At 32.3% G+C, this 25755-nt stretch overlaps 3 protein-coding genes across 5 annotated transcripts; 2 read left to right on the top strand and 1 right to left on the bottom strand.

Moving 5' to 3' along the window:
• Positions 1-680: 680 nt before the first annotated feature.
• On the bottom strand, positions 681-7331 carry LOC25496801 (LEAF RUST 10 DISEASE-RESISTANCE LOCUS RECEPTOR-LIKE PROTEIN KINASE-like 2.4). The gene is made up of 3 exons (XM_013597504.3): positions 6265-7331; positions 4719-4760; positions 681-4123 (listed from the first exon to the last, which is right to left on the bottom strand). The coding sequence occupies exons 1-3, from the start codon at positions 7136-7138 to the stop codon at positions 3027-3029; spliced, it is 2013 nt and encodes a 670-aa protein (XP_013452958.2). The 5' UTR covers positions 7139-7331; the 3' UTR covers positions 681-3026.
• Positions 7332-12015: 4684 nt separating this feature from the next.
• On the top strand, positions 12016-16643 carry LOC25496800 (LEAF RUST 10 DISEASE-RESISTANCE LOCUS RECEPTOR-LIKE PROTEIN KINASE-like 1.1). 2 transcript variants are annotated; one of them, XM_039835274.1, is made up of 5 exons: positions 12016-12157; positions 13048-13251; positions 13921-14656; positions 15031-15123; positions 15431-16643. In XM_039835274.1, exons 2-5 carry the CDS (start codon positions 13171-13173, stop codon positions 16231-16233), a joined length of 1713 nt encoding a protein of 570 aa, XP_039691208.1. In that variant the 5' UTR covers positions 12016-12157; positions 13048-13170; the 3' UTR covers positions 16234-16643. The 2 variants fall into 2 exon arrangements, with proteins under 2 accessions (XP_039691208.1, XP_013452957.1); XM_013597503.3 differs by having other exon boundaries at positions 13850-14656.
• Positions 16644-20724: 4081 nt separating this feature from the next.
• On the top strand, positions 20725-25076 carry LOC25496799 (protein NETWORKED 4B). 2 transcript variants are annotated; one of them, XM_013597502.3, is made up of 2 exons: positions 20725-20867; positions 23321-25076. In XM_013597502.3, exon 2 carries the CDS (start codon positions 23329-23331, stop codon positions 24853-24855), a length of 1527 nt encoding a protein of 508 aa, XP_013452956.1. In that variant the 5' UTR covers positions 20725-20867; positions 23321-23328; the 3' UTR covers positions 24856-25076. The 2 variants fall into 2 exon arrangements, with proteins under 2 accessions (XP_013452956.1, XP_039682555.1); XM_039826621.1 differs by having other exon boundaries at positions 20743-20867; positions 23329-25076.
• The last annotated feature ends 679 nt before the right edge of the window (positions 25077-25755 follow it).

Below are 25755 nucleotides of genomic sequence, written 5' to 3'. Positions count from 1 at the left end.
GTCATACCTCCAAGAAGAGAGCTCCCCACCCTGTTAAACAAGTTGATTACCAATTGGAATGAGGTGAAATTTAACTTTATCTATGGATTTGGTGCGAACCAATCCTTAATGGTGGTCTGGCTTAAAATAAAAAGCAGAAATCTAGATTCATGAACAACTTATTTCACTTATAGAGAAAAAATGTTAAAAAATTTCACTTATTTGAATGCTGTAATTTTTTTTCCTCCCAAATATTCTTAAAATCAACTCAATTAGTCAAGAACTGAACAAGCAATAATACCTTATCATAAACTAACTTTGAGTCTTCTCCATATTTTCCAAGACAGGTGTATCCAAGGCTGTGGCACCATGCCTCTCAAAAACTTCTACTGTTACTCAAAATGCTTTCTTTCTATTAGCCATTTGTTCTTTAGCAAAATCATGTGCCCCCTGGTACTGTCACATTGTGATACTCAAGGTAAAACTACCAACAATTGCATCCGAACAAGGAACAGAAATAAACAAAATATTCAGCGATCTATAGAAAACAACATTAAATTAAATGACTCAAAATATCAGCTTATAAAGGAACACCAGTTCTGCATTACACAAAGTTATAATTGGATTGTATTATACATGATTAATAAACTAATACATGATATGATGACGACAACGATGATAATGCTGATGGTGATGATAGATAGAAACAGCCAAAAAATATACGATGATGCAAATTACAAAAAGCAACATGTATATCATAATCATATAAATAATGGTCATATCGATAAACAACTTTGTCCATACTTATAACAATTGGCAATTAGATATGCTTTCACTAACAAAATCAAGCGACGAACAACATTGTTGCAACAATTGCAAACTATGTTGACACTAAATTGACTTTCTCATTAATATTCATTCCGATACAATATTAAGAACAGTACAGATTGGAACGAAATTCTAAGAAGATACTCACGACGGCAGTGACATCGTGCAAGGCCGGAGTAATAGTTCATTCTCCCCTTTCCTAAACACAGCCTATAAAACACCTCACAGGCAGAACAATAATACCCTTGCTAAAGAATAATGAAGAAAAAGAGAGACACATAGAGTTAGGGTTGAGAAGAGAGACAACAAGAGCAACAATGCTTGAACTGCAATCGGACGTTCAATGCTGCCGCATTCTTGATGAAATCTCAGCTAAATTGCCATGAATTTAGCATGAATTGAGAAAATATCCTTGATATTTGGAACCCTAAGATGAAGATTCTGAGACAAATGCCATTGATTCGTGTTGAATGATGAAATTTGATTGGTGATGAAGATGATCGAGTGTTGATTGGGAATGTCGAAGGGAGAGAACGGAAATGGCGAGGGAGAACAGAGAGAACGAACGAAAGTGAAAGCGTGGAAAATCAAAAGAATAAGAACTACCGGCACTTTGATATGTTTCTTACATAACTTCAAACTTGGAATTTCATGTAACAGCTTTTCTTCATCGCCAACATGACCTGAAAGAAAGAACGATTGTCGGAACCACATAGAGATTTTTCACGTAAATTTAGAGAGATATTGGAACAATGATTGAGACGTGAAACAATGATGTCACGGTAGACATGGGTTACAAATAACTTGGTCCCATTGGTTGATACCTTACAATTATTTTAAGTCATCTTAAAGTGCCTCATTGGTTCTAGACATAATTTTGAGGGCCGGTCAATCTCTTATAGTAATACGATTCATTTTAGTGATTTTACCACATCTGTTTTGAGCCACTTGTGATCTATAGCCATTGTCACCATACGAAAATAGTAATGGATATTGGTAATGTAGACATCTTGCAAGAAACTTGTCTATTCTTTGAAGTTTACCACTTTGAGTTTACATAATTATATAATTTTTATGTATTATCTACATCTCTTGCAATAAAAGCAACAACTTTTGATACAGTTGATTGTCGACCGTATATGCTTGTAACCTTTAATTCTATTTTGTATTTCATTCTTGGTATTGTAAATGTAAACTGAGCAAATTTTGGTTTTGTCATGACATAGGCACTAAACTCCTAACTGGTTGACATGATTGACCTTAAATTGTTGTCCTTATCTTGCTACCCTAAGTGGTAAAAATGAATACTTAAAAGAAATTATTTCAATAAAATAAATGGCAACAATTATGGCAGTTTGGAACCGCCGCGAATGCCATGACCAAAGTCAAATACCGCAAAATATAAACAGCCGCGGAATGCCCTCTTGGCGCTTATTCCAGCTGTTGGCTCTAATCGTCGCGAAATGCCCTCACATTGCTTTAAACTGCAGAAGGTGTGCACACGCCACAAATGACGTTCCAAAATCAGTATTTTCAACCACCACGATTAGCCTTTATCCTTGTAATTAAACCTTGTCTTTCATGAGCGAACCCAACACTTGGACATTGATTGTCACATTCTACGTCTCAATGTGCAAGAAGGTCTCATGAGACTCTTAATTGTCCCATATGTTTCTCAAGTAGCATGTATATTCACTAAGGCTTCCAATCCTAGACCATTCCAGGATGAAATGTGTTATTTGAACAACCATTTGTATGAAAACTTATGGAACAACCATAGATTTACAAAGAAAAGTAGATATTGGCACGAAAATCAAATCAATAGATAGATAAAGTAAAATCATAATGTGAGTATGAGAGGGAGAAAGTTGTCACAAAATGATTGTATAAATATCATTTCTCTTCCATGATATAGTCACAAAGCTTGGGACATTTTCCACCCTCTAACTTGTGTGTGTGTTTGTGAAATCAAGTGACAATACAAAAAGTCAGGATAGTAAAAATGAACTTCATAAAAATCAATAACAATACAAACTTCTACTCTTCTTTGCCTTCAGTTATCCACATAGATCACATTGGTATTTGAATCACATATATGTAATCTACTTGCCTAATAATAATAATAATAAAAGTACGAAAAAAGTATTATGAAGAACATACCTTTTTCATTTTTTTACAAAATGAAAAGTTAACTTGAAATATACTTATAGATCCAAATTTCAAGAAGTTGAAGATTCCAATAATGATCTTGTAGGAGAAGAAACCAAAGGTTTTGGTGGTATTTCAAGGATATTCATGCTACCTTCCAACATTTCAATCACTCTACTCATTGTTGGTCGATCATTTGGCAATGTTTGAATGCACCATAAACCAACAATAGTCATTCCTTTTGCAATCTCATTTTCTTCAATGGCCATCACTATGTCAGATCTCAAATCACTATCCGTTTCTAGCTTATTGTATATCCAATCTGGAAAATACTCGCTAGTTTGATTTGTTTTAACATCAATATTGTTTCTCACTCCCACCATCTCTAAAAGCATCATTCCATAACTATAAACATCAGACTTGTGTGAAACTCCTCCAAATTGTCTATTCCATACTTCTGGAGCTACATATCCGACTGTTCCTCTTGCATTTGACATGAAAATAGTGCTCTCTTTCTTGAGACAGAGCTTTGCAAGTCCAAAATCTGAAATCTTTGGACATAAATTTTCATCTAAAAGAATGTTATGCGGTTTTATGTCAAAATGTAAAATCCGGATATTACACCCCCTATGCAAATACTCCAAACTTCGAGCTATCCCTTTGGCAATTTGATACAAATTATCCCAACTTAAAGATGCAATGGTTTCAGGTCCCTTATTGTAAATAAATTTGTCAAGGGAACCATTAGACATAAATTCATATACGAGAGCTTTATTACAACCTTCAAAACAAAATCCAAGAAGGGTAACAACATTAACATGTGAGGTTCTAGTAATACTAGTAACCTCATTAATAAAGTCTTCACCAATTCCTTTCGATGCATTCAAAATCTTCACTGCTACAAGAGAACCATTGAATAACTTTCCTTTGTACACAGCACCAAAACCCCCTTGACCAAGTTTAATTTTGAATGAGTTTGTCATTTTCTTTATTTCTGAAAATTTATATCTTTTTTGTAATAGTGCTCTATGATCTTTTAAAAATTCTTCAATGTTTATATCATTCTTTGTCTTAAACCAAAATTTTACATGTAGTATCGATGACTTGCCTCTATAACAACAGATTATGATGCACATCAGCAATGCAACTATTGCTACACTTCCAACACCTGTTTTTATAATGAGAAAATTTTCTTATTATATGCTGATGGAAGAAAAAAACTAAATAAATAAAAATTACAGTGAGGTCTTTCCTTATCATGTTATTTGGGGTGTCAATGACAAAAAATTAGTAATCAAAGTTATATCGGTAAGCCATGTGCATAAGGTTTTTCCTAGTACATAGTTAATAATGATAGTTTGCTTGTAAAAGAAGGGAAAAGCTATTTATAGGAAAAGTGTACTCCGATGACAGAACGACTTGTATTGTAGTCAAGTCGAGTTTTTATTCACCCAACAATGTATTCTGCCAGCCACTCATGTATTGTGCCAAAGGAAGATCTAACGGTGACAGTGCATTCGTGAGCGTTTTTTGAAATTGCTTTCGCTACAAACTAGTATGATCGATCAACATAGTTAGACAAAAGTTGAGGTTGTCATTAATGTATTATGATAATGATAGTATAGTTTTAGTCTTTTCTTGCCAAACTACGGAAATATAACGGTTCTTCTTTTGTTGCATATTGATGAATGATCATTGCCAAATATACCACAAAATAGTAAAAGGGAGAAATACAATAGAAAATTAGATTATAGATGTATCACCTAGAATGATTTTCATTTTCCCTTTCCAGCTCAGCTGCTTACCTGCGATAGTTGAAAAATAAACAATTAAAGATGCAAGGAAAAATTTCTAATTTGAGCATACAATAAATAAAAAATAAAAAATAAACTAATAGGTAAGCTGCATATGATTGGCTAAAGAAGTTGGGAAAGCTAAAAACAGAAATAGGAATGGGGAACTAAAAACTAAAGAGCAGGATTTTAAATAAATCAAGGTTTGCAACTGCGATTTAGGCCGTGATATTACGGGTAATGATATAGTGATAAAAGAAAAAACATGCTTTTGTAAAGAGAACAGTGTGAGGATGGAGCAATAGATCCATCTGGATAACAGAATGGTAGTGTTTTGGTTGTTATGGAAGTTAAGGTAAAAAGGGGAAGAAAATGGATAAGAGGTTTTGAAGCAGTTCAGTTCCTGATTGATGAGTTGAGTTATGTTCTCAACAAAATGATTCTCTCCTTCATTCTTATTTCTTTGTTTATTTCTTAGCTATAAAATTTAAACTCTCTTACTAGGTTGTAACTTGGATTCCAGGAGCAATAATAGGAACACTACCTATACACGTCTAAAACCAACATTACGTTCGAGTGGAACTGAACTCGGATTTCTTAAGCAAGGTCTCTGGTTTGAGTCTTCTCGATAAAAAAAGTGGTTAGAGGAGAGATCCTGCTAAAGGTGTTCGGCAAGGTCTGACCAAATATTTCTCATAGACAATTTTGGAATTCCCTTTTTGAAAAGCACACACCAAAATGATGTGTATGTTTCTCTAGTGTAATTTGTCTATCAATTTTTTTTTTTTTTTTGTCCATGCATCTATTTAGAAAACATGTTTGATGGTCTCTGATCCTGTAGAATTTATATTTCTTGATAGAAGATTTTATATTTCTTGTAAACCATTATGTGCATAAAAAATTGATAGACCTAATTAGCTAAAAGTAAACGAGTTATCACAGGGACAGGGCCAAAAAGAACCTAATTGTATGTAATAAAACTCAAAATAACCTGCATGATAGAAATGTTGATTCGTAGTTCAACAAACTTCCTAATTGTATGTAATAAAGCTCAAAAAATAACCTGCATCTTCAATTAAGAAGAGCTATGACTATGAGGAATACTGATATAAACTAACATAACTTAATTAAAAATTTAGATATCAATGGAACAAAACACGACAAACAACAGGTATCATTCTAACCAAAATACAATTTTTGAACAAGGAACTTAACTATTCTAGTATTCTGTATCAAGCTATGATATGAAGCTCAACCTAGCTAGCGTGCTAGAGTGGATTCAAGTCCTAAAATTCAATATCACCATCCAAAATAAGAAAATGTAAAGGGTGAACTTGTGTGGAAGAACTTAATTAAATGCAAAATGAATAGGTCTTAGATCTTAGTATTTAGGTATAAAGTATTTATAATCAAATCGAAAATGTTGTTAATAAATTATTTGCAAAAGTTCTAGACCATAAACTTATTGAAATAAGCCAAAATTTAATACAACATTGAGAGAAGGAAAAATGCATACCCTTCGGACTGCGTAACGTAAGTCTTTTGCAATCAGGCTCATCCGGCAAAATCTCAGTTGTTGACTTCAGGCGGCAAAACCCGCAATCACCATAAGACTCTTGATTAGGACACATACACAAAACTGCATTCTCAGATGCATTGTATCCACATCTCCCACCAGATTTTATGCAACCATCACATATGTCTTCTTCCACGCCACTCCACCTAACATCAAATCCTTTGTCTAAAACATCAACCACAGAATCCGAGTCTTCTATGATGGAGCTCTTTAGGCCAGGTATTGTAATATTATTCATACATCCCAAACCAATAAAATCAACCACTTTAGCACTTGACACCAAGTATGCATTACGAGGTTTACCCTCTATGAGGCAAGAAATCACTTGAGAAACTTCTGAACTCAAAGAAGACGAGTATGGATCAGGAAGAGGGCCACACTCGTACAATAGTGTATACTTTTCATACTTGGAAGTGTAGTTGAAGAAATCCAAATCTAGGTTTACAATGATATATTTCTTGGGACAAGAAACAATAGTAGCAGCATCATTACTCCATAAATCCAACCGGGCAATCCTCAAAAGTCGAGATGTTTGATTTATATCAATGATGTGAAACTTTTGTGACTTGATCTCAATAGTCAAGTTGCCATGTTCACAATCAAGGTTGAAGTTTGGGTGGCCACAATAACTTGGTTGGTTGTTAACACTCCAAAATGGATAACTAACGTTGGTGAAATTTCCACAACTAAAAGGTGCACAAGATTTGAAGCTTTCAACGTCACTAGTGATATGTATTGGGATTATGAAGAGTGCAAGGAAGAGAAAGATGTTGATGATGAAGGAAAAAGCCTGAAGATGAAGAGGGGGAGGCATTTGTGGATGTGATGAAAAATGAAGCAATTACATGGCTCATAAGATAAAACTAAGCAATTACATGCAGATACTAATCCATACCCTTCGGCACCACATTTGTTTGAACTAAGATAAGAAGATTAAAGGAAGAGAAAGGTGTTAGTGATGAAGGGAAAAGGAAGTAGAAGAGGAACTAGGAGGTAAGGTAAGTAGAATTTTGAGATGGCCTACTTGGCATAAGAAAAGGTGCTACCACATTTTATGTGTAAAAGTCAAACCGAATGGAGTATGACTTGTTTGGTATCTTTTAAAAAAAATATTATACGAACGGGTGCCGCACTAGTTAAGGAAGTCAAAAACGAAAATTTTAGATTGAATGTGACACTTTTAGACTTTTGAGGCATTGATCGCATAACTTTTTAACGCTATTATATTTAATTTCCTTAACCAGTATTCAAGGGACACTCATTGACATTTTCTCGTACAAAATGGGGTGGTTTTACCGTTGAAAATTGAAATATAGTTTCCTTTTCTTTCTAGCTTCTTTTTAACACCCTCCAAACTTGCTTTGATATAACTTTGGCAATTCATTTTTCATAACTTATTAATCCCTTTTCTCTTAGTGCTGCTACAATTCATCTTAACTTAGTTTGTCTTAATGTCATAAAATAGAATTGGAAAAATACTAGTCATAGAACACTAAATATTGGCAAATTTGAATGAGTCTTTTGGCAATTACATAAACAACTCATGTGATGTGCGGTGTAACCGCTGTCCAAAAGTAATTATTGATCTTAAGCATCAAATCGATAGTTTTTTTCTTGTTGACTAAATCAAATTGGAATATTTCTTTTTGACTAAATATTGGAATATTTTTAGCTGCCAATTATTTTTATTATACTTCTTTATTTGGAAATAATGTAAAAGTCTACTATTTTCAATCTTTGTTCTCACACACATATTCTATGAGTTAGGTTCCTTTTTTCTATTTTTTTTTATTTCGCTTGTTTCCTCCTATGAAGTTAATTTATTTGAGACACTTTCCGACACTAAACACATATTCGATTTATATCTAGTGTCAAAATTATTTGAGGGATAGATAGCTCTCTTGATTAAACAAAAAAATTAAAAGAATTTTTTGAGGAAATAGTACATAGTTTGAATATATATTAACACAACAATTGACATATTTTGCTCAAAAAAAAAAAAATTGACATATTAACATTTATCATTAAAAGAGTCTATACTTTCTTAAAAAAAATATTAAAAGAGTCTACACTATTCATTTATTCTTTAATAGTTTATGATATTAGTTTAATCAATTTAAATGAATTTTGTTATTAAATAAACCAAATCTTCAAAATTGCGTAATTCTCAAGACACTACGATTTGATAACTCGTCGCATCAATTTAATATCTACAATGAAATTATATAAGACAATTTTCCTCTTAAAAAAATCAAGAAGCAAAAAGAAAAATATCTAAACTATTTAAAATCTTGTTTACATAATTATATATTTTTATCATCGGTTGGTTCAGTCGGTAAGAAATCAACTCATGACTTATCATCATAACATAGTAAAAAAGCATATAGACATATATGTTAGTGTCTACATATCTTTTAGTTTTAAACAATGTGTTTATATGTAAACGGTGTCGGATATGGTGTAAAAGAATTTATGAATAAATAGCATCACTCTTTCTGTGGTCCACTAGAACCACAACCATAAGTTGAAATGAGAAGAAAAAAATATATACATAAATATGAAATATTTCAGATTTTTTTTAAGGGTTAGATTTCTTGGATTGATTCACAATAAATTATAAAGATTTATATTTTATTTTAACAAACAAGTTATAAAGGACTAAACAATAAATTAAAGGGCAATTTGTCAAAATATAAATTAAAAGGCAATTTGTGAGTTTAATTTAATTAATAGGGACGCTGCATTGTAATATTCATTTTAAAAAGTGAATTTTCAGTCAATCCACTACTTAACAGTCGATGCACAAAACAAACAATTTTTTATTGTACCGTAATTGTTTGGGGTATCATTTAGGTGACATTGGGGTCAATGTTACCCCAATATTTTCCAATTGTTTGATGTACTTGTATTTGACACACTAACCAAAATAATATGATATTCCCCTAAAAATATAATACAATATTTACATTTTTTTAAAGGGAATACAATATTTACTATGATACCCTTTGTGGTGTTCAATGGTTTGCTATATTTTTTTGTACTACAAGCTACACGATTAATCTACCAAATTCAGTAAGAGCATCCACCATAAAAACGTTGAGGGAAATGTAAACTGATGTCTCCGAGGCACTTGTTAGGGATACCAAAAAAGGAAGTTATAAATTAAAAAGAATATTTTTTGGACTTTTTATGGATTGATTACATAATTTTCAATACAATAACTAATGTATAACTTTCTTTGTTAGTATCCTTAACGAATGTCTCAAGGATACCGGTTAGCATGACCCAAACATTAATTTTCTGGTATTTAACTTGATCTCACATTTATGTATTACTCATTATAACCACTTGATCCCTTTGACCAGCAACTCACACAAATTTCTTAAAATTTAATCATCTATAAATAATTTTATATAATAACATTTCAAAATGTATTATTAAAAAAAAAAAATTGATTCTATGTTTCATTGAGACCTTGGTCCCATTAGGTACTTAAATTTTTTTTTTTTTTTTTTTTTTTACAATGGAGATACCTCGTAAATACCAAGTCTTAAATAGAGAGATCTAATTGTGATGGTCTAAGTTAACCCGAAAAGATTAAACAAATTGAACTAGGGACGGAGCCAGAAATGTATCTTAGGGGGACCAAGTTTATGAGTATAAAATAGTAAAGAAAAAACAAATTTTTTTTTTTTGTCAAATAGTTTAGTGTCTAGAAATTCTCCTTTTCAAGGAGAATAAGTAGGGTGTCTGGGGTTCGAACCCCGGTCCCTGCATATATTATGCAATGTCCCTACCAACTGAGTTAAGCTCACGTGGACCGAAAAAAAACAAATTTTTATATTGGTATACAATGTGCACAAGAAATTTAAGGAATTATGTGTTATATCCGAAGTGAATATGTATCTTAAATTTTTTTAAAAAATTCAAAGATGTAAGAAAAATGAGTTCCTTGAATTGAACCACAGTGGAAAAAAAAATATAATAGCGTACTAATATAAAAAAAAAATTATAAAAATATGAGAATACTGTGACCTCTGTGGTCCCCTTCTAACTCCATTCCTGAATTGAACCGCACATATACTTGTGATATAATTATGTGCACATAAAGATCAAACGACTGAGAAAAAAAAATCTAATTAACAGTCGAGAAGTAAAGTAGTATGTCTTTTTTGCAACTTTTAGCAACACTACCATTTCGACATATGCATGTAGAAATTTTGGTGTTTTAATCATATCCAGTAACTACGAGAGATCTCATACAAAACACAATCCTCAAACCCATTTCTCAAATCAAGCACAAACCCTTTTTTCATAGTTGAACCAAATCGAATAATCAAACCACCAACAACATCATTTAACTTCCTTCAAAAAGAAACTCTTTACAATCACCACAACATGTTCCTCACAATTCCTATTATCATAGACAATTTCTGCTTCATCATCAGCCACAAACACATAACATAAGGCTTCAATTTTTCATAATTACTATAGGTTCTAAAAATGAAAGGTAAGTATTATGGTTGGTACTTAGGGGTTTCTATATATAGATATAGATGTAATCACCTCATTAGAAGTTTAATGACTTTCTCATTTGTAATAACATCAATGTAAAGAGTTTTCAAGCTTTCTCTCAACTTTATTTTTGGATACCATGTTTCATAACAATAAGAACTACAAATACCATGTTTCATAACAATAAGAACTACAATTGAAGTAGATACTAAGATTTAGATCAAATTTGCTAAAAGATAAAGGAAGGTTTGAAAGTGTAACATTTTTTCTTGTTCAAAGACATTTTTTTATCCAATACTCCCTTTGGTCACATTTAAATAATTGATGTACATTTGTTATTTAACGAATATAAGAAAAACAAAAGTTATTTATAAATATAACCGGATGAAGTACGCTATATCAACAAAGGTGATGGAATAATTAGCATAGTTCATATTTGTCACATAATACGGTTACATGGAAGATTAATTATGCTTTTCTTTTCAGAGCATTCTAGGCCAAAAATAGGGTAACCACAAAATTGATCTCTAGCATTGGACCATTAGAATGAGGACATAGTGCCGATATTTTGGAGCTATCGATAGGCATAACATCATGTTACAAGGATGGTGGATAATGCAAACAGGGTTGGAAGCGTTTTGACATAGTTTAGTGAGTATATAGACAAATATTAGACTTATAGTTTGGGTTATAATGCATTTGATTGAGATGATACTTGCAAAAAAAAGTAAAAAATTATATTGAAAATAAAAAATAAAAATTGGACTTTTCAAAAACTGAATGTAGAACTCTTTAAAACAAACATGTCTCTCGGGGTTGGCATGATGATGAAGGCCTGAGACCTACAATTATGCTTCTCATTATGTCTCAGGTTTAAAGTTGAATCCCTTAAATGTCAACAATTTGCGTGTTGAGTTGGTCCATACAAAGCTTGTGTTCCCTCTATAATGGACGGTGAAATTTGATCCTGAATTAGTCGATCATTAGAGCGGATAACAGTTTTCAATACACATATGTCCTAATTTTTTTCCATGTGATGAATCGGTCAAGGGAAATTTGTGTAACCGTGGTTCATAAGTTTATCTTGACTTTCCAGCCCCTTCCTTCTTCTTTATTTCTTTAATTTTGTCCTATTGTAATAACTACTTCCTTCCTTGCTCAAAAATAAATAAATAAAATAAAATAAAAAAAACTTCTTCCTTCATTACTTTATTTCTCTTTCCTGTGTTATTTTCAACTTCCTTCTTTACTTCCACGTTTTAAGGCAGACAGAACAACGTTGGTTCCTGAGAATTTCCACAGTTTCTTGGTTCCCAAGGTTAGTGAGACTTTCTGTCTCCACTTTTTGTTACTTGGTTGCTTAATTTCATGTATGAAACTTACTATCCCTATGAACATGCATGAAGCTCTTACTTACTATATATAGTACTTCTTGAATTTGTGGTTGGCCTAACAAGTATGAAACTCTTAATAATAAATAGTCTTCTAATCATCTTCTATTGATACTCATACATTCATAAGTAATCATTCATAATAATTTTTAATACACAAAAATATTCTAATCGTACTTGAATGTATCAACATTGCAAACACATCCAAATTTAGTCAGTTTGGTTCTTAAATATGTATTTAGCTACTCAAATTAGTTATCGAATGTATTTTTCATTGATTCATTTATTCCAAAAAATTATTAAAAAAATATACACATTATGAATGTGTTTACAATTTCAATAAATTTGGGACTACAATTACAACACATTTAGACACCAAAATCACTGTTTGCTGTCAATAATCATGATGTCAATCTTGATTATATTTGCAGACTTTTGTTTTTTCCAACCCTAGAACCTGTTCATTAGTTTCTTACAATTAGTTAGTTAATATGTCAAATTCGATCCTTTTTATCATATTATGTTTTGATGTATCTTATATGAACAGAAGTGAAGACTTTTAAAAACGATTGAACTCAAATTGTAAACGAGTTCCAGTTAAGAACGAATAGTTTGAGAGCTGAATTCGAATTCTGGTTAAATTAATCTTTAGTTAGACTTTACTTAACTCCTAATCGAACTCTGAATTACCAAGACATCATTCTCTTGGAAACAATAGTTTAAGACAATAAAAAAAGACTTGATAAAACTCAAGTAAACATACATAGAAATATTGAAATTCTAATCAGCCTTTTTTTCCTTCAACTCTGCATCACAGAGGACTTGCAATGACCCTATGAAGTTGCGGCAATGGGGTGGGATCTCTGTATGTGCTGCTGCTTCACTAGCACTTCTGACATATTTCCAAAGCAGAATAAATTGAAGTGGCAAATCTTCCCCTATGAGCTACTTAGGAAAGCCACAAATTATTTTGATGAAGCTCACATTCTTGAAAAGAAAGGCTCTGCCACTATATATTATGGTAAGCGGTCTTTTACCTGAAAAAAAATGAATGAATAGACAAGATAGTCTCTGAATTTGTAAATATCGTTCAATTTAGTCTTTGAATTTTTCGTAAGATCACAGTAGACTTTGGGTTTATTTTGCGTTATTTGGTTTCATCTATCCGTTAACTTCAAACGTTATTTATGGTGATGTGCGATGTTAAACGATGACATGACAGTGTACGTGGGTTTCAAATCCCGTTCACATTGAATCTTTTGAGAATGAATTGAAAATGTGGAAGTATTTGATTGGAATCATGTGTATGTTTGAAATCTTTAACCAATTGTTGTAGCTTGGTAGGCGTGTTTATGAGCAAGTATGTGTATAATGTCTACAATATAATCCCTAGTATATGTAGAAGCTATTTGTAACCCATGTGTACTGTCACATCATCGTTTCATGTCTCTAGTCATCATAAGTAACATTTGAAGTTAACGGAGGGATAACAAGGACTGACACAGAACAAATTCAAGTGAATAATGATTACAAATTCAGGGACCTCGTTGTTTATTCACTAAAAAAAGAATACATATAAATCTTATTACAATTTTGATCATATAATCTGCTTTGATTAGGAAAACTTAAGAATGGTTGTGAGATTACAGTCCAATGCTTTAATGAAAACAAGTACCACATATTGAAACAGTTCACCAATGAAGCTGCATTCCTAAATTACATGCCACACAAAAACCTAGTTACGATTTATGGTTATGCCACTCATCAAAAGGAATCCATGATAGTACATGAATACCTGTCCAACGGGACTCTTGCTGCTCATATTCAAGGCCGAATATCAGATAGCGGAACATCATTAACTTGGCTTAGCAGATTAGATATTGCAATCGATATAGCAAATGCATTGGAATATCTTCACTATAACGGCATTGTGCACCGTAATGTAAAGTCTCACAATATTTTCCTTGATATAAATTTTTGTGCTAAAGTTGGTAACTTACATTTGTCAAAGAAACTTGATATTGGAGCAACCCGTGTTACAAGAGACTTAATCGGAGCAAGTGGTTATGTAGACCCAGAACTTGTGTCAAAAGGCTTACTGGGTGTCCAAAATGATGTTTATAGCTTTGGGGTGGTATTGTGTGAGCTTGTGTCATCTATGCTTGCAGAATATTATATTCAGAATGAAGAAGAATGTTTGGCAACCCTTCTACGCAAAAAAGTTGAAAACCAAGCTTTAGTAGAGCTGTTGGATGTAAGACTTGGCTTCGAATCAGACCTTAAGATCAACAAGATGATGAGCGCTACGGCTGAGCTTGCATTTTGGTGTCTGAAATGTCCACAAGAATTAAGGCCTAACATGGAACAAGTGCTAGAGACTCTCCATGGCATAAAGCAAGGGAGATATGAGATAAACTCGATAAAAGGTACAAGACATTAATTAAGACCATCAAAATTTTGTCCCTTTTTGTTAATTATGGCTCATAGTTTACTGATAAGTGAGCAGGTCGCTTGGCCCAAATTTTTGTCGGGCTGCAACTGGGGGGTATGGTGAGGGAAGCACCCTGCACTCGACAGTACAATTTCGGAGTAACATTGTAAACTATACCATATAGTATTTATATTCAAGTTATAATCTATATACCCTAAACTTTAAGTGGAAATAGAAAGGCTGTGCAGCCGCTCGCGTAATTGGCCTAACTCTGATAAAATGTTACGTTTTTTTTTTTCTGTTTGCATTGTTAATATACTAGAGATTATTAATGTTTTAGACTCTTACTATGTAATTCATACGTCTCAGCTTTCAAAATCTTCCACCATGCCGAACTTGAAGAAGCTACTAACAAGTTTGACACTTTTTTGGGATCTGGAGGGTTCGGCAGAGTCTACTATGGTAAGAAGCTGCAAAGGTATCTGCAAATTTTAATGACAAAATGATGACTGCACTCTTTAATTGTAGTTCAATAATTTGCTTTTTTTACAGGCATATGTTTAAAACTTTTTTACACAGTAATTTCCATTCGTTACGTTCTCTAAACAGCATGAAAATGGTAATTACAAATTGTATTGATAAAAGAAAATGGTAATTATATGAAGAGGTGCAATAAGGCATATATAGTCAATGAGAATAACTAATGAGTGTGACTAACTTTTACATCTAGTATTGTTTTCTGACCCCATGTCATTGTATTTATATTTAGGAAAACTTAAAGACGGTAGAGAGGTTGCAATAAAACGCTTCCATGAAGAGACAGAAAAAACCATTCAGCAGTTCATGAAAGAAATTGAGATCTTAAGTAACCTGCATCATCAAAATCTGGTTTCACTTTATGGTTGCAGTTCTCGTCATAGCAACAAGTACATGCTTGTGTACGAGTACATCTCTAATGGAACTCTTACACAACATCTTCACGAATCTTCATGTAATAAACTATCATGGCTTACTAGATTGAATATTGCCATTGAAACTGCGAACGCCTTGGTATTTCTTCACGATTCAGGTATCATCCATCGTGACATAAAAGGAAGCAATATTCTGCTGGATGAAAATTTTGCAGTTAAAGTTGCAGATTTTGGTCTCTCGCGGTTTCTTCCTGACTATGTGACTCATGTTTCAACTCTTCCGGTGGGAACTCGTGCTTACATTGATCCAGATTACTATGAAACTGGAAGGGTCAGTGAGAAAAGTGATGTCTATAGCTTTGGAGTGATCTTATTCGAGCTTATATCTTCCAAACCAGCAAGTTTAATGCAAGGCACCGAGCGTGTCGCTCTTGCCGAATTTGCATTGAGTAAAATCTTAAACAAGGAATTACAGCTGCTAGTGGACCAAAGTCTTCAAATTTCTTTTAACAAAAATGTAGTGGAAATGATAACAACGGTGACTGAGTTAGCATTTCAGTGTGTGCAGTGTCCCAAGGAACTCAGGCCAACCATGAAACAGGTGTTAGAGACTCTACAGGGCATACGCAAAGGGAAATGGGGCTTCAGCCAAATAACATAGGAGTCATGTTTGGATTAATTCTTTGAAATAGGTGCGCAGATCCGAGGCTTTTTGTTAAGGTTTCTATAGTTATGTAAATCACAAGTCAATTGATTGATATCTTAAAATTAAGTCATAGTAAAGTCCCTGGTTCTGAACATAATTCGGAAGGCCGATCATTCTCTTATAGTAATACGATTTCTTTTAGTGGTTTTACCACATTCGTTATCGCTATGAGCCACATCAGGTCTATATAGCCATCCTCACCATAAGAAAATAGTAATGTATATTGGTAATGTAGATATCATGCACTACACTCATCTATTCTTTGATGTTTACCACTTTGAGTCTGAATAATTATATCTCTTTTTGATGTAGTATCTATAATTCCTCAATAAAAGCAACACTTCTGACATAGTCGGTAGTATATACATGTAACCTTGCAGCTTATTTTGTATTTCATTCTATGTATTGTAAATGTAAAGCAAAGCAAATTTTGGCGATTGTCCAGACATAGGCAGCAAACTCCTAACTGCATGACATGATTTACCTTGAATTCTATTAGGTGGATGTCCCTTACCGTTATTAAAATGGTTATCCAACTTTTGTATGGTGATGTCAATGCAAACATCATGTCGTAAACTCTGATATGCTGCTGGAATTTCTCGCTAGCTTTTGAGTCATTTTGGAAAAGCAGATGTTGAGCATTGTTGGTGGCGATTTCAAGACTAATAGTTGAACCTTTCCATTTCCACAACACATTTAAACTTTGAATTTGTAGCATGTATGTATTTATTCATTCTCTCATTGTACCACATATTTGCTCCAAAATATGGACATTGAAGTAATGGATGACCAAGAAGATTTGTAGTTATACTGATGTGGAGGAATATCAAGAAGATTTGTCTCTTTAAGGTATGTACAACCATTGAAGATCAACTTTTAATGGTGGTCAATGGTTATAAACCTTAAACCGAAAGTAATTATCAAATACACATATATTGTGAAAAACATGTTTAGTACCTTCTTTGAGCTTGTTCTGCCAAGTCCACAAATTTTGATTTAGTCAACAAAATGAGATCTTACTACCCTAAGTGGAAGAAGGATAATACTTGTTCGTTGAAAAAAGCATGCAATTGAATTAACATTTAAAAAGTTATAAAGGTGAGGAAAAAGATATGTGCAATGTGTGAAGTTATAAAATATTAATAGGAAAATGCATGATAAAGTTCATAAGCAATTATACCTTAGCATCGATGACTATCATTTCAATAGTCTATGTTTATTGACAACATTCTATAGATCTACAATTCTAAAAACAAACTTCCAAACTTATTTTTTCTCCTTTTTTTAAGGACTTCTTTTTTGACTTGTTTATGTTTTTGATATCATCAAATGAGTGTGTCGTTGTAGTTGAGTCAAAAACAAATATATATAAAAAAAAAAGTTACGCTAACAAGTGTTTTTTAAGAATATTGTTAATGATTTTAGAAAGAAAACCAATTGATTACTTTTATGTAAAAAAAAATAAAAAGTTGTTTTTTAAAGAGGAATGCTATAGATAGTGACATGTGCTATCCTAAATAGATCACGAATAGAAATAGACCAATGAAAAAAAAGGAACCAACACAAATCACGACAAGTTTAGAAAATAAATGGAGGTCAACAAACAAAGGAAGAGTAGAATACAAGGTCAGGATAAATTTGGGAGTTATTTTCTCACGTTAAATAGTATTTCCCTTTTTAAAAATTTTAATGTGTTGAACACATTATTCTCAAGATAAAATTTTCTTTTTAAATTTTTGATGGACATTTCAAAAAAAATTATGCATTTTGTATAACAAAGTAATTGAATGGACCCCTCTATTCAAGCCAATACTAATACTAGGGAAAGACTTTTTAACCAATTGAATTCATCGTTTTTTTTGTATGAATAACACTCGCATTTCATAAAATTTGAGTTCTAACTTCTATTTCATTGCAATAACAATTTCTTTGACATAAATTGTAGCATTTTCAAATTCATCTTCACTATATTTTTTTAAAAAAATTAAATAAAACTAAGGCTGCCTTACATATTTTGGAAGTCTTGTTCTAATTTTAGACCCTCAAAATTTGGAGTCTAAAAATTGATATATCTAGAAATTAGGACCCTTAAACAATTTGGGTCGAAGTCTCAAATTTAAGATGCATTAACATAATTAAATTCAAAATTTTAAATTTAATTAAAATTTAAATACTTAAACATTTATATTTAATGTTTTAGAGAGAATTTTGAGCCCTATGCAATAGCCAAACCTACATATGGTAGCCGAAACTAAATAAGACGATCAAAATTGTTGTTTAACATCATGAATACATTTTTTTTTTTTGAAATGACATCAATACACATTTAATTTGCATATTTTTACGTACAAAGTTTACTACAAATATCTTATCTCAAACCAACTAGTCATGTCTTACATAAACTCAGTTGTTTCATGTCTCTATCTCAATGCATTTACTTTGTACCATATCCTTTAATTTGCGCATCTATTGTGATTGTGAATCTAACAGTGTTGCATATGGTTGACTTGACTCTTTATGTTGTTGCTTTGAACGGTGGTTTGAGCTTGTTTGATCACCCTCTCACCCTCTTAGTTCCGGCATTTAAATGTTTTGGGTGTATAACTTAGGGTCTTCCTAATCAATGCTCTAAAGACAATGGTTAAAGAATCTAAAAGTAGAAAGTTTTGCCTTGAAAATTTAAGATGTTACATTTGATCAAATAATAATTATACTACTTTTTATTAAAAAATTTACTTGTTTTAGTCGCTTAACCAATGCCCTTGGAGCACTAGTTAGCATTCTCCTATAATTTATGATGATAAATTAATCATAACTTGTCATTTTTTTATCTCAATTTTACTCTTGCTATCTTATTTTAAAAAATTAAATTTTAATTAAACACATCTTTTATATGTTATTTTATATTCAAAAACTAATTCAATCAATTTATTAGAAATAACTAATTCTATCAATAACTTTACAAAATCAATCAGATAATTATTTGTTTAAACTACCTAATAACTTATCTATTGCTTCCTTGATCTTACTTATAAAAGACATTTAGATTAACAAAAGTTTATGTTTTTTATCAAAATTTGGATCAGATACATCAATTTTTATTGACTCAGATATTTGTTATAAATTGGATCATATAGAGCATGAAGTTCAGATATGGTTACGGGTACGATATGATACTGATACGCATATACATGAATTTTTTAAATGGCTAAAATATGATTTTAGTCCCTGCAAATATGCCTCGTTTTGGTTTTAGTCCCTGTAAAAAAAAATTTGTTTTTGGTCCTTGCAAAATTTTTTGTTTTTGAAAATAGTCCCTGACCCCACTTTTGTGATGATTTGCATACGTGACACATTATAACTTAACCAATTTTGTAGTTTTTGATCCTTGCAAAATATTTTGTTTTTAAAAAAGGTCCCTGCAAAATTTTTTGTTTTTGAAAATAGTCCCTGGAGGGACTATTTTCTTCAAAAACAAAAAATTTTGCAGGGACCAAAAACAATTTTTTTTTTACAGGGACTAAAACCAAAACGAGACATATTTGCAGGGACTAAAACCATATTTTAGCCTTTTTAAATTTATGATACTATACAGCTAAAATAGGTTATCAAAAATTTTATACTAAAACTTATATATATGTAAAATACTTGAAGAAAATAAACATTGATTACCCTTCATTATTATATGTATGTAAAATTTTCTTATAAAGCATATTGTATTTTCATTTGTTTGGATAACGAGAGAAACATTCAACACAAATTTTATTCAATGTTGATTAATTGAATCATCTCTCTCGTTACCTTCATTCATAAGAAGTATAATTTTAAGTGGTTCATCAAGAAACAATTATACTGGTGCATATATAAAATTGAATCATATACATCTCTACTTAATTTCTACAACATTGTCTCGCTTTTTTCCATTATAAGTATTCATGTATGTTTTTGAAGTATCCAATAAGTATCGGATAAACTATTTTTTTAAATTTAAAATAATTAATTCCGATATTTCGTAAGTACGTATCCACGAGTATAAGTGAAATATTGATATCCATTACGTATTTTAGACGGATACATCTCCATTTTAAAGTATCCAGACTGTATAGATATAAAGTATTAGTTATTTGTTAATCGACTTGATATATTTTAAAAAAAAAATAATGAAATAACTAATATTAAATTGACACACATAAATCAAAAGATTGGAATTCAAACTTCGATTCAGTGTTTAAATTTTGAGAATTGGACTAGTTAATCTAGAACCTCTAAATTATTAAACCGACTTGATTTTGTTGAAAAGTAGCCACACTGCCCACTAGCATGTGAAAAAAATAAACTGATTTAAATGATTGACTAAAAGTAAAGGCGGGAGTCGACCCAAATCCCAAAATCAAAATTAAAACATCGGGCCCCACATCACTTCCTTCTCTCCTCTGTCACTTAAAACTTTCTGTTTGGCTCTCTCTTTCTCTCTTAACCTTTTCCCATTTGTTCCATTTCCTCACTTTTCATTTCACTCTCTCTCTTTACAACACAACACAAAATTTCTTCTTCTCTCTTCATCATTCATTCTTCTCTCTACGATTCAGGTATCACTCATCTTCTTCTCTCTAATCTCTCTGTTTTCATTCATTTTTGCGTTATCGTTTTTATGATTTTCTTGTTCAATTTCAAGTTCTTGGAAGTTTTTTTTTTTGTTAATCTTTCATCATGTTCTTTGATTTTTGTGCTTCGGTGATTTAATTATTGAGTTTCGTAAATTTTTAGATCTTAAACCTTGAAGTGTGTGATGGCTCAGTGTGTTAGTGTCGATCTACATGTATGTTCTACATAAATTGAATACGAGTTTAATTGCAATTAAAAAATGAGTTTAATTAGTGTGTTATATCAGTGCATGTGTAAAATGATTATACACTGACGGAATATACTAACTAAATTCATTCAATATATGAAAGTACTAATAATTAGTATTTAAAGTATATGAAAATGTGTCGTTAGTCTCTGTTGAGAAGCTGGGATTGACGTGTTAACGTTTACTTTATGAACAAACATGATGAACTTTTATGAATTTTTTAAGCATGTTTGGTTTTGCAGAGAAAATAATTGATCTTGAGTGAGTTGATTCTGACGAAAAGTGAGTTGAACTATTGTGTGTAAAAATCAATTCTATAATCAAAAGCTACGAATCTTAGCTTCAAGTATAATCAATTCTGGAAGCAAAATCTATTATAATCGAAAGCAATCTAGCATGTTATAATCAATCTTGGTACCTCTAAAAGTGAAACCAAACATCCACTTTTCAAAGAGACAAAATTGATTCTAGAAGTGTATAATTGCTTTTGACATGTTTGGTCGCTCTCGAGTAGAATTAGTTTTGGCTTTAGAATGGATTCTAACTTGAAGCTAGAAATTGGAGTTTTTTATTCTAGAATTGATTTTTACACTCAAATTTATTGTTCAATTACTTTTGCATGAATATATTCAAACATAAATCATTTTACCTTCTACTCAACTTTTGTCAGAATCAATTCACTCCAAATCTATTTTTCTCATCGCAGAAAAGAGCATACACTATCGGCCTGTTTGGTTTGGCTTATTTGAGCTTATTTTCTGGCATAAATTTGATGAGACTGTTTGGAAGAACTTATGAAAACAGCTTATGACAATTTTCATGGGTTTTTTCAACTTTTTTTCACAAGTCCTCTAATATAGCGTATAGCATACACAAAAACAATTTAACTTTATCTTTTACTATAGAAATAGCTTATGTAAGCTTATACTTAATTGCTTATCATGATAAGCCCTTGTGCTATAAGCTGCCAAAGTTGTTTATCTAAACAGGCCCTAGTTTATGCTTAGAAGTTGGGACTAACCAGACAAATTTTCATATACTCTAGGGTTTAACATGATGAGTTTTAAAACTATTTATTATTTTCGTGCTTCTTCAAAAAAAATTATTATTATTTTCGTCAGATCAAGTATGAGATAAGGTAATAGTTGCAGGTCTAAATTGAATATAGGTTTACTTCAGATATTATGTGATTAGCTAGTCTCCTTCTCATGTAAATGTATGTATCATCATTTTAGTTTGTAAAATTGGGGTAGTCAAGTAATTTTGCCTCCAGATTTATGAAATGCCAAAAAGTCCTGAAATTGAAGACCAGTATTTGATGGAATAATTTGTCATTTCAATAATTTGGGGGACAATTTGCTGCACCTCTATAATTTTAAGATGTTAAACCTAGAATAGAGTAGTGTTATAGAGCAAGTGGCTGATTGAGCGTGTCAGCTTTGATCTACATGTATGTATTCATGTATCTTCTGTTCTATGTATCATGACCATCATTAAATATTAAGGTAAATCAATCATCAATTAAGTATATGTAAGTAATTACTACTACTTAAAGTATTTGAAAATTTGTTCCGATGTTAGTCTTTGCTGAGACTGGATAAATTTTCATAAATTTTTAGTGCTAGCTACTATTTCCATGTAAAGAATGAATAGTTGATAAAATGTTGATGCTTTAGGGACTGAGGTTAATTAAAGGTTTACTCCAAATATTAGGTGATGGCAATGTTATTCCCTTTCTATATGTACATGTATGTATCATCATTTTAGTTTGTAGTAATAAGCCAATTTGGTATCTAAGTTTACGAAATAGCGAATTAGTCTTGAAATTGAAGACACTCATTTCATCGACAAATTTGCGTTGAGAGATTTAAAGTGTCTATGTTGGATATTTTCCTTTTGATATCTATTTTGCTTGTAGGATTTTTAAACATTTTTAGTTTTATGTTACTACTCTATAGATTTGCTTTGCATCTCAAGAGAAGAGAATGATGCGAAAAAAATGTGATCACTGTCACTGTCTTACTGAATGGCTCTGTGATCCAGTTTATTGTTCATGATACATTTATTCATTTGGGAAGATTGAATTTTGCCTTGTTGATTATTTGATGTTTGGAATTGAAAAGTTGTTCCTTTTAGGATCCCCCCCCCAGGTAATGCAGAGTACTTATGATAGACTTTTTTTATCCTCAGAATCTCAGATGGAGGGCACTGGTGATTTTGGCGAAGGTCTTGACCAAGAAAGTTTATTGGTAACTCCATATTATACTCCATACCAGAAGCAGGGATTGCAGAAGTCTGGTCCTCAACCTGTCAATTTGGACTTCTCTCCTAGCTCAGGTGGTGTTACCTCTACCGCTTCTCAGAAGGAGGGTTCTGAATCAATTTCTTCATCATCCTCCTCTGATTCTGAAACTGACTCTTGTATCAAGTCTGTAATTCATTACCATGGCACAGCAGTGAATACTGACGATGAAGGAACAACTCTAGGTAAGCTGAAAGAAGACCTTGCTGATACCGAAAGACAAAGCCAGTTTGTCGGGGAGGGAGAAAATAAAAGTTATGATGAATTGCTGAAGAAGTTCATTAAAAACGAGGAAGAGCTACGAGTTTCCAATTTGAAACTTAAGCTTTCAGAAGAAGAGATTATCAAGTTGAAGAATCAAAATGAGAAAAGTGAGGGTCAACTTGATAGTGTGCAGAAAGAATTAACACTGAATATGGATGAACTTGAACATAAAAAGGGACAGGTGCTGGAGTTGCAAAAGCAAAAAGCTGAGTTGGAGACTCATGTTCCAAATTTGGTGGAACAATTGGAGGTAGCTAATGAACACCTCAAGATATCAAATGATGAAGTTGCAAGATTAAGAAAGGAACTTGAGAGTAATTTAGCTGAGACTCGTCAATTGCAAGACCAGCTTGAAGTGGCACAGGAAAATGTTACTAAATTAGAATGGCAGCTTGATTCAGGCAGAAAGCAAATTCGTGAGTTGGAAGACAGGATTACATGGTTTAAAACTAATGAAACTAACCTTGAAGTTGAGGTGCAAAAACTGAAGGATGAAATGCATGATGTGCAGGCACAGTTTTCTTTTGAGAAAGATCAATTGCATTCTGATATTGCAAGCTTGTCAGAAATAAAAACACAGTTGACCTCAACACTGGAGGAATGGGAGTCTAGAAGCCATTCATTAGCAAACAAGTTAAGGCGATGTGAAGCTGAAAATTTGGAGAAAGAAGAGTTGTATGCTACACAAAAAATGGTTATGCAAGGCGAAATTAGTTCTTTAAAGGAAGAACTTCATCAGAGAAGGCATGATGTGGAAGCTGTGAATAAGGAGTTTGACGGTCATAAACAGAAATTTGACATGCTCATGACTGAAATAGATGAAGCCAATGCCAATATTGATAATCTTAAAGCTGAAATAAGCTTTCGAGATGATCAAATAGCAAATATGGACCGAGAGCTTATCCAGCTTCGTGCACAAGAGAGTGAGCTGATCTCAAGATCTGAAACTAGACTGAATTTAGTAAATGAGTTGAAACTGAAAGTAGAAGAACTTGAAAAAGAGGTGACTAGACAGAATGTTGTGATCTCCGATCGGGATGAAGAGAAGAGGGAGGCAATCCGGCAACTGTGCTTCTCGCTTGATCACTTCAAGAGTGGATATAAAGAAATTCTTCAAGCTTTTACCGGTCATAGGCGTCATACCGTTATAGCCTCCTAAAGTTACAATCAGCTGTCTCATCGTTTTACATTGTTTCATAGATCTTTCTGGATTATTAGTTTTGCATATCTTACTCTTATGTCTGTTATTCAGCTAAACAAAACTTCCTGCATGGTTTGTGTACTATTTCTTTCTTTTTTGGGTGCATAGAGTTCTTTCTTTACTTAGCAAAGTTTAGTTCTCCTTTTCATGAAATATTATCTAGCTTTTGTTTCTAACAAGCATGGTGCATCAGGTAATTTTGTTATGTTTGTTAGGACCAAAAGCTGTTGAAACTTGTATGTTGAGTGTGTTAAACTAGCAATGTGTGTCTTGGGTATGTATGATCGGTGTAGGGGACATTGATATGTGTAGAGAGAGCACTGTGTTTAGCTCTTATTTTTTACTGTCAAAATATGCAGTGGACTGTTAACTGTGTGTGGTGGATTAGCATATCTCATGCTTGGTTATGGTGCTAACACTGCAACTAATAAATTATGCTTTTTCACATTGTTTGTGTATTATTATTTGGTTACTTGGGAACAATTTGGTATTGTCTTGCACGAACCTGTCTTTTTAGAACTCATGCCTAATCATATTTTATCTGGTTAAAGATTGAGTCTAAAACATTAGTTGGATCTAATGTTAGGGTTGGGTGAAGATTTGGGGTGAAGATTAGGGGTGACCAAAATATCCGATCATATGGAGAACCCATTTCCAAATGAAACCATATCCAAACCAGATATTTGCATGCAAAAATTAACCGGTTTATTCTAAAACGATCGGTCACTGAAGAACATACAACCTTACAACCTAGTCAAACCCTTCCTTCTTGCACTCCTAATGATGATTATAATTCTATGTTTTGTAAATATGCCATGGCAGGGAGAGTCTATTCAACATCTTTTTTTTTTTTTTTTT

The sequence above is a fragment of the Medicago truncatula genome, chromosome 6 (assembly GCF_003473485.1).
Source record: "Medicago truncatula cultivar Jemalong A17 chromosome 6, MtrunA17r5.0-ANR, whole genome shotgun sequence".
Taxonomy (NCBI): domain Eukaryota; kingdom Viridiplantae; phylum Streptophyta; class Magnoliopsida; order Fabales; family Fabaceae; genus Medicago; species Medicago truncatula.
Note: the sequence above shows the minus strand (reverse complement) of the source record. Positions and strands in the feature narration are given on the sequence as shown.

What these genes read in the sequence shown, in the direction of transcription:
- LOC25496801 (XM_013597504.3), bottom strand. Translation starts at nt 7,138, where the DNA reads ATGCCTCCCCCTCTTCATCTTCAGGCTTTTTCCTTCATCATCAACATC. An exon ending in TACGTTACGCAGTCCGAAGG is followed by an intron (nt 4,761 to 6,264) that starts GTATGCATTTTT and finishes CAACTATCGCAG; the next exon opens with GTAAGCAGCTGAGCTGGAAA. An exon ending in GAAAATGAAAATCATTCTAG is followed by an intron (nt 4,124 to 4,718) that starts GTGATACATCTA and finishes TTATAAAAACAG; the next exon opens with GTGTTGGAAGTGTAGCAATA.
- LOC25496799 (XM_013597502.3), top strand. Translation starts at nt 23,329, where the DNA reads ATGGAGGGCACTGGTGATTTTGGCGAAGGTCTTGACCAAGAAAGTTTA.
- LOC25496800 (XM_013597503.3), top strand. Translation starts at nt 13,080, where the DNA reads ATGGGGTGGGATCTCTGTATGTGCTGCTGCTTCACTAGCACTTCTGAC. An exon ending in CTCTGCCACTATATATTATG is followed by an intron (nt 13,252 to 13,849) that starts GTAAGCGGTCTT and finishes TGCTTTGATTAG; the next exon opens with GAAAACTTAAGAATGGTTGT. An exon ending in TGAGATAAACTCGATAAAAG is followed by an intron (nt 14,657 to 15,030) that starts GTACAAGACATT and finishes CATACGTCTCAG; the next exon opens with CTTTCAAAATCTTCCACCAT.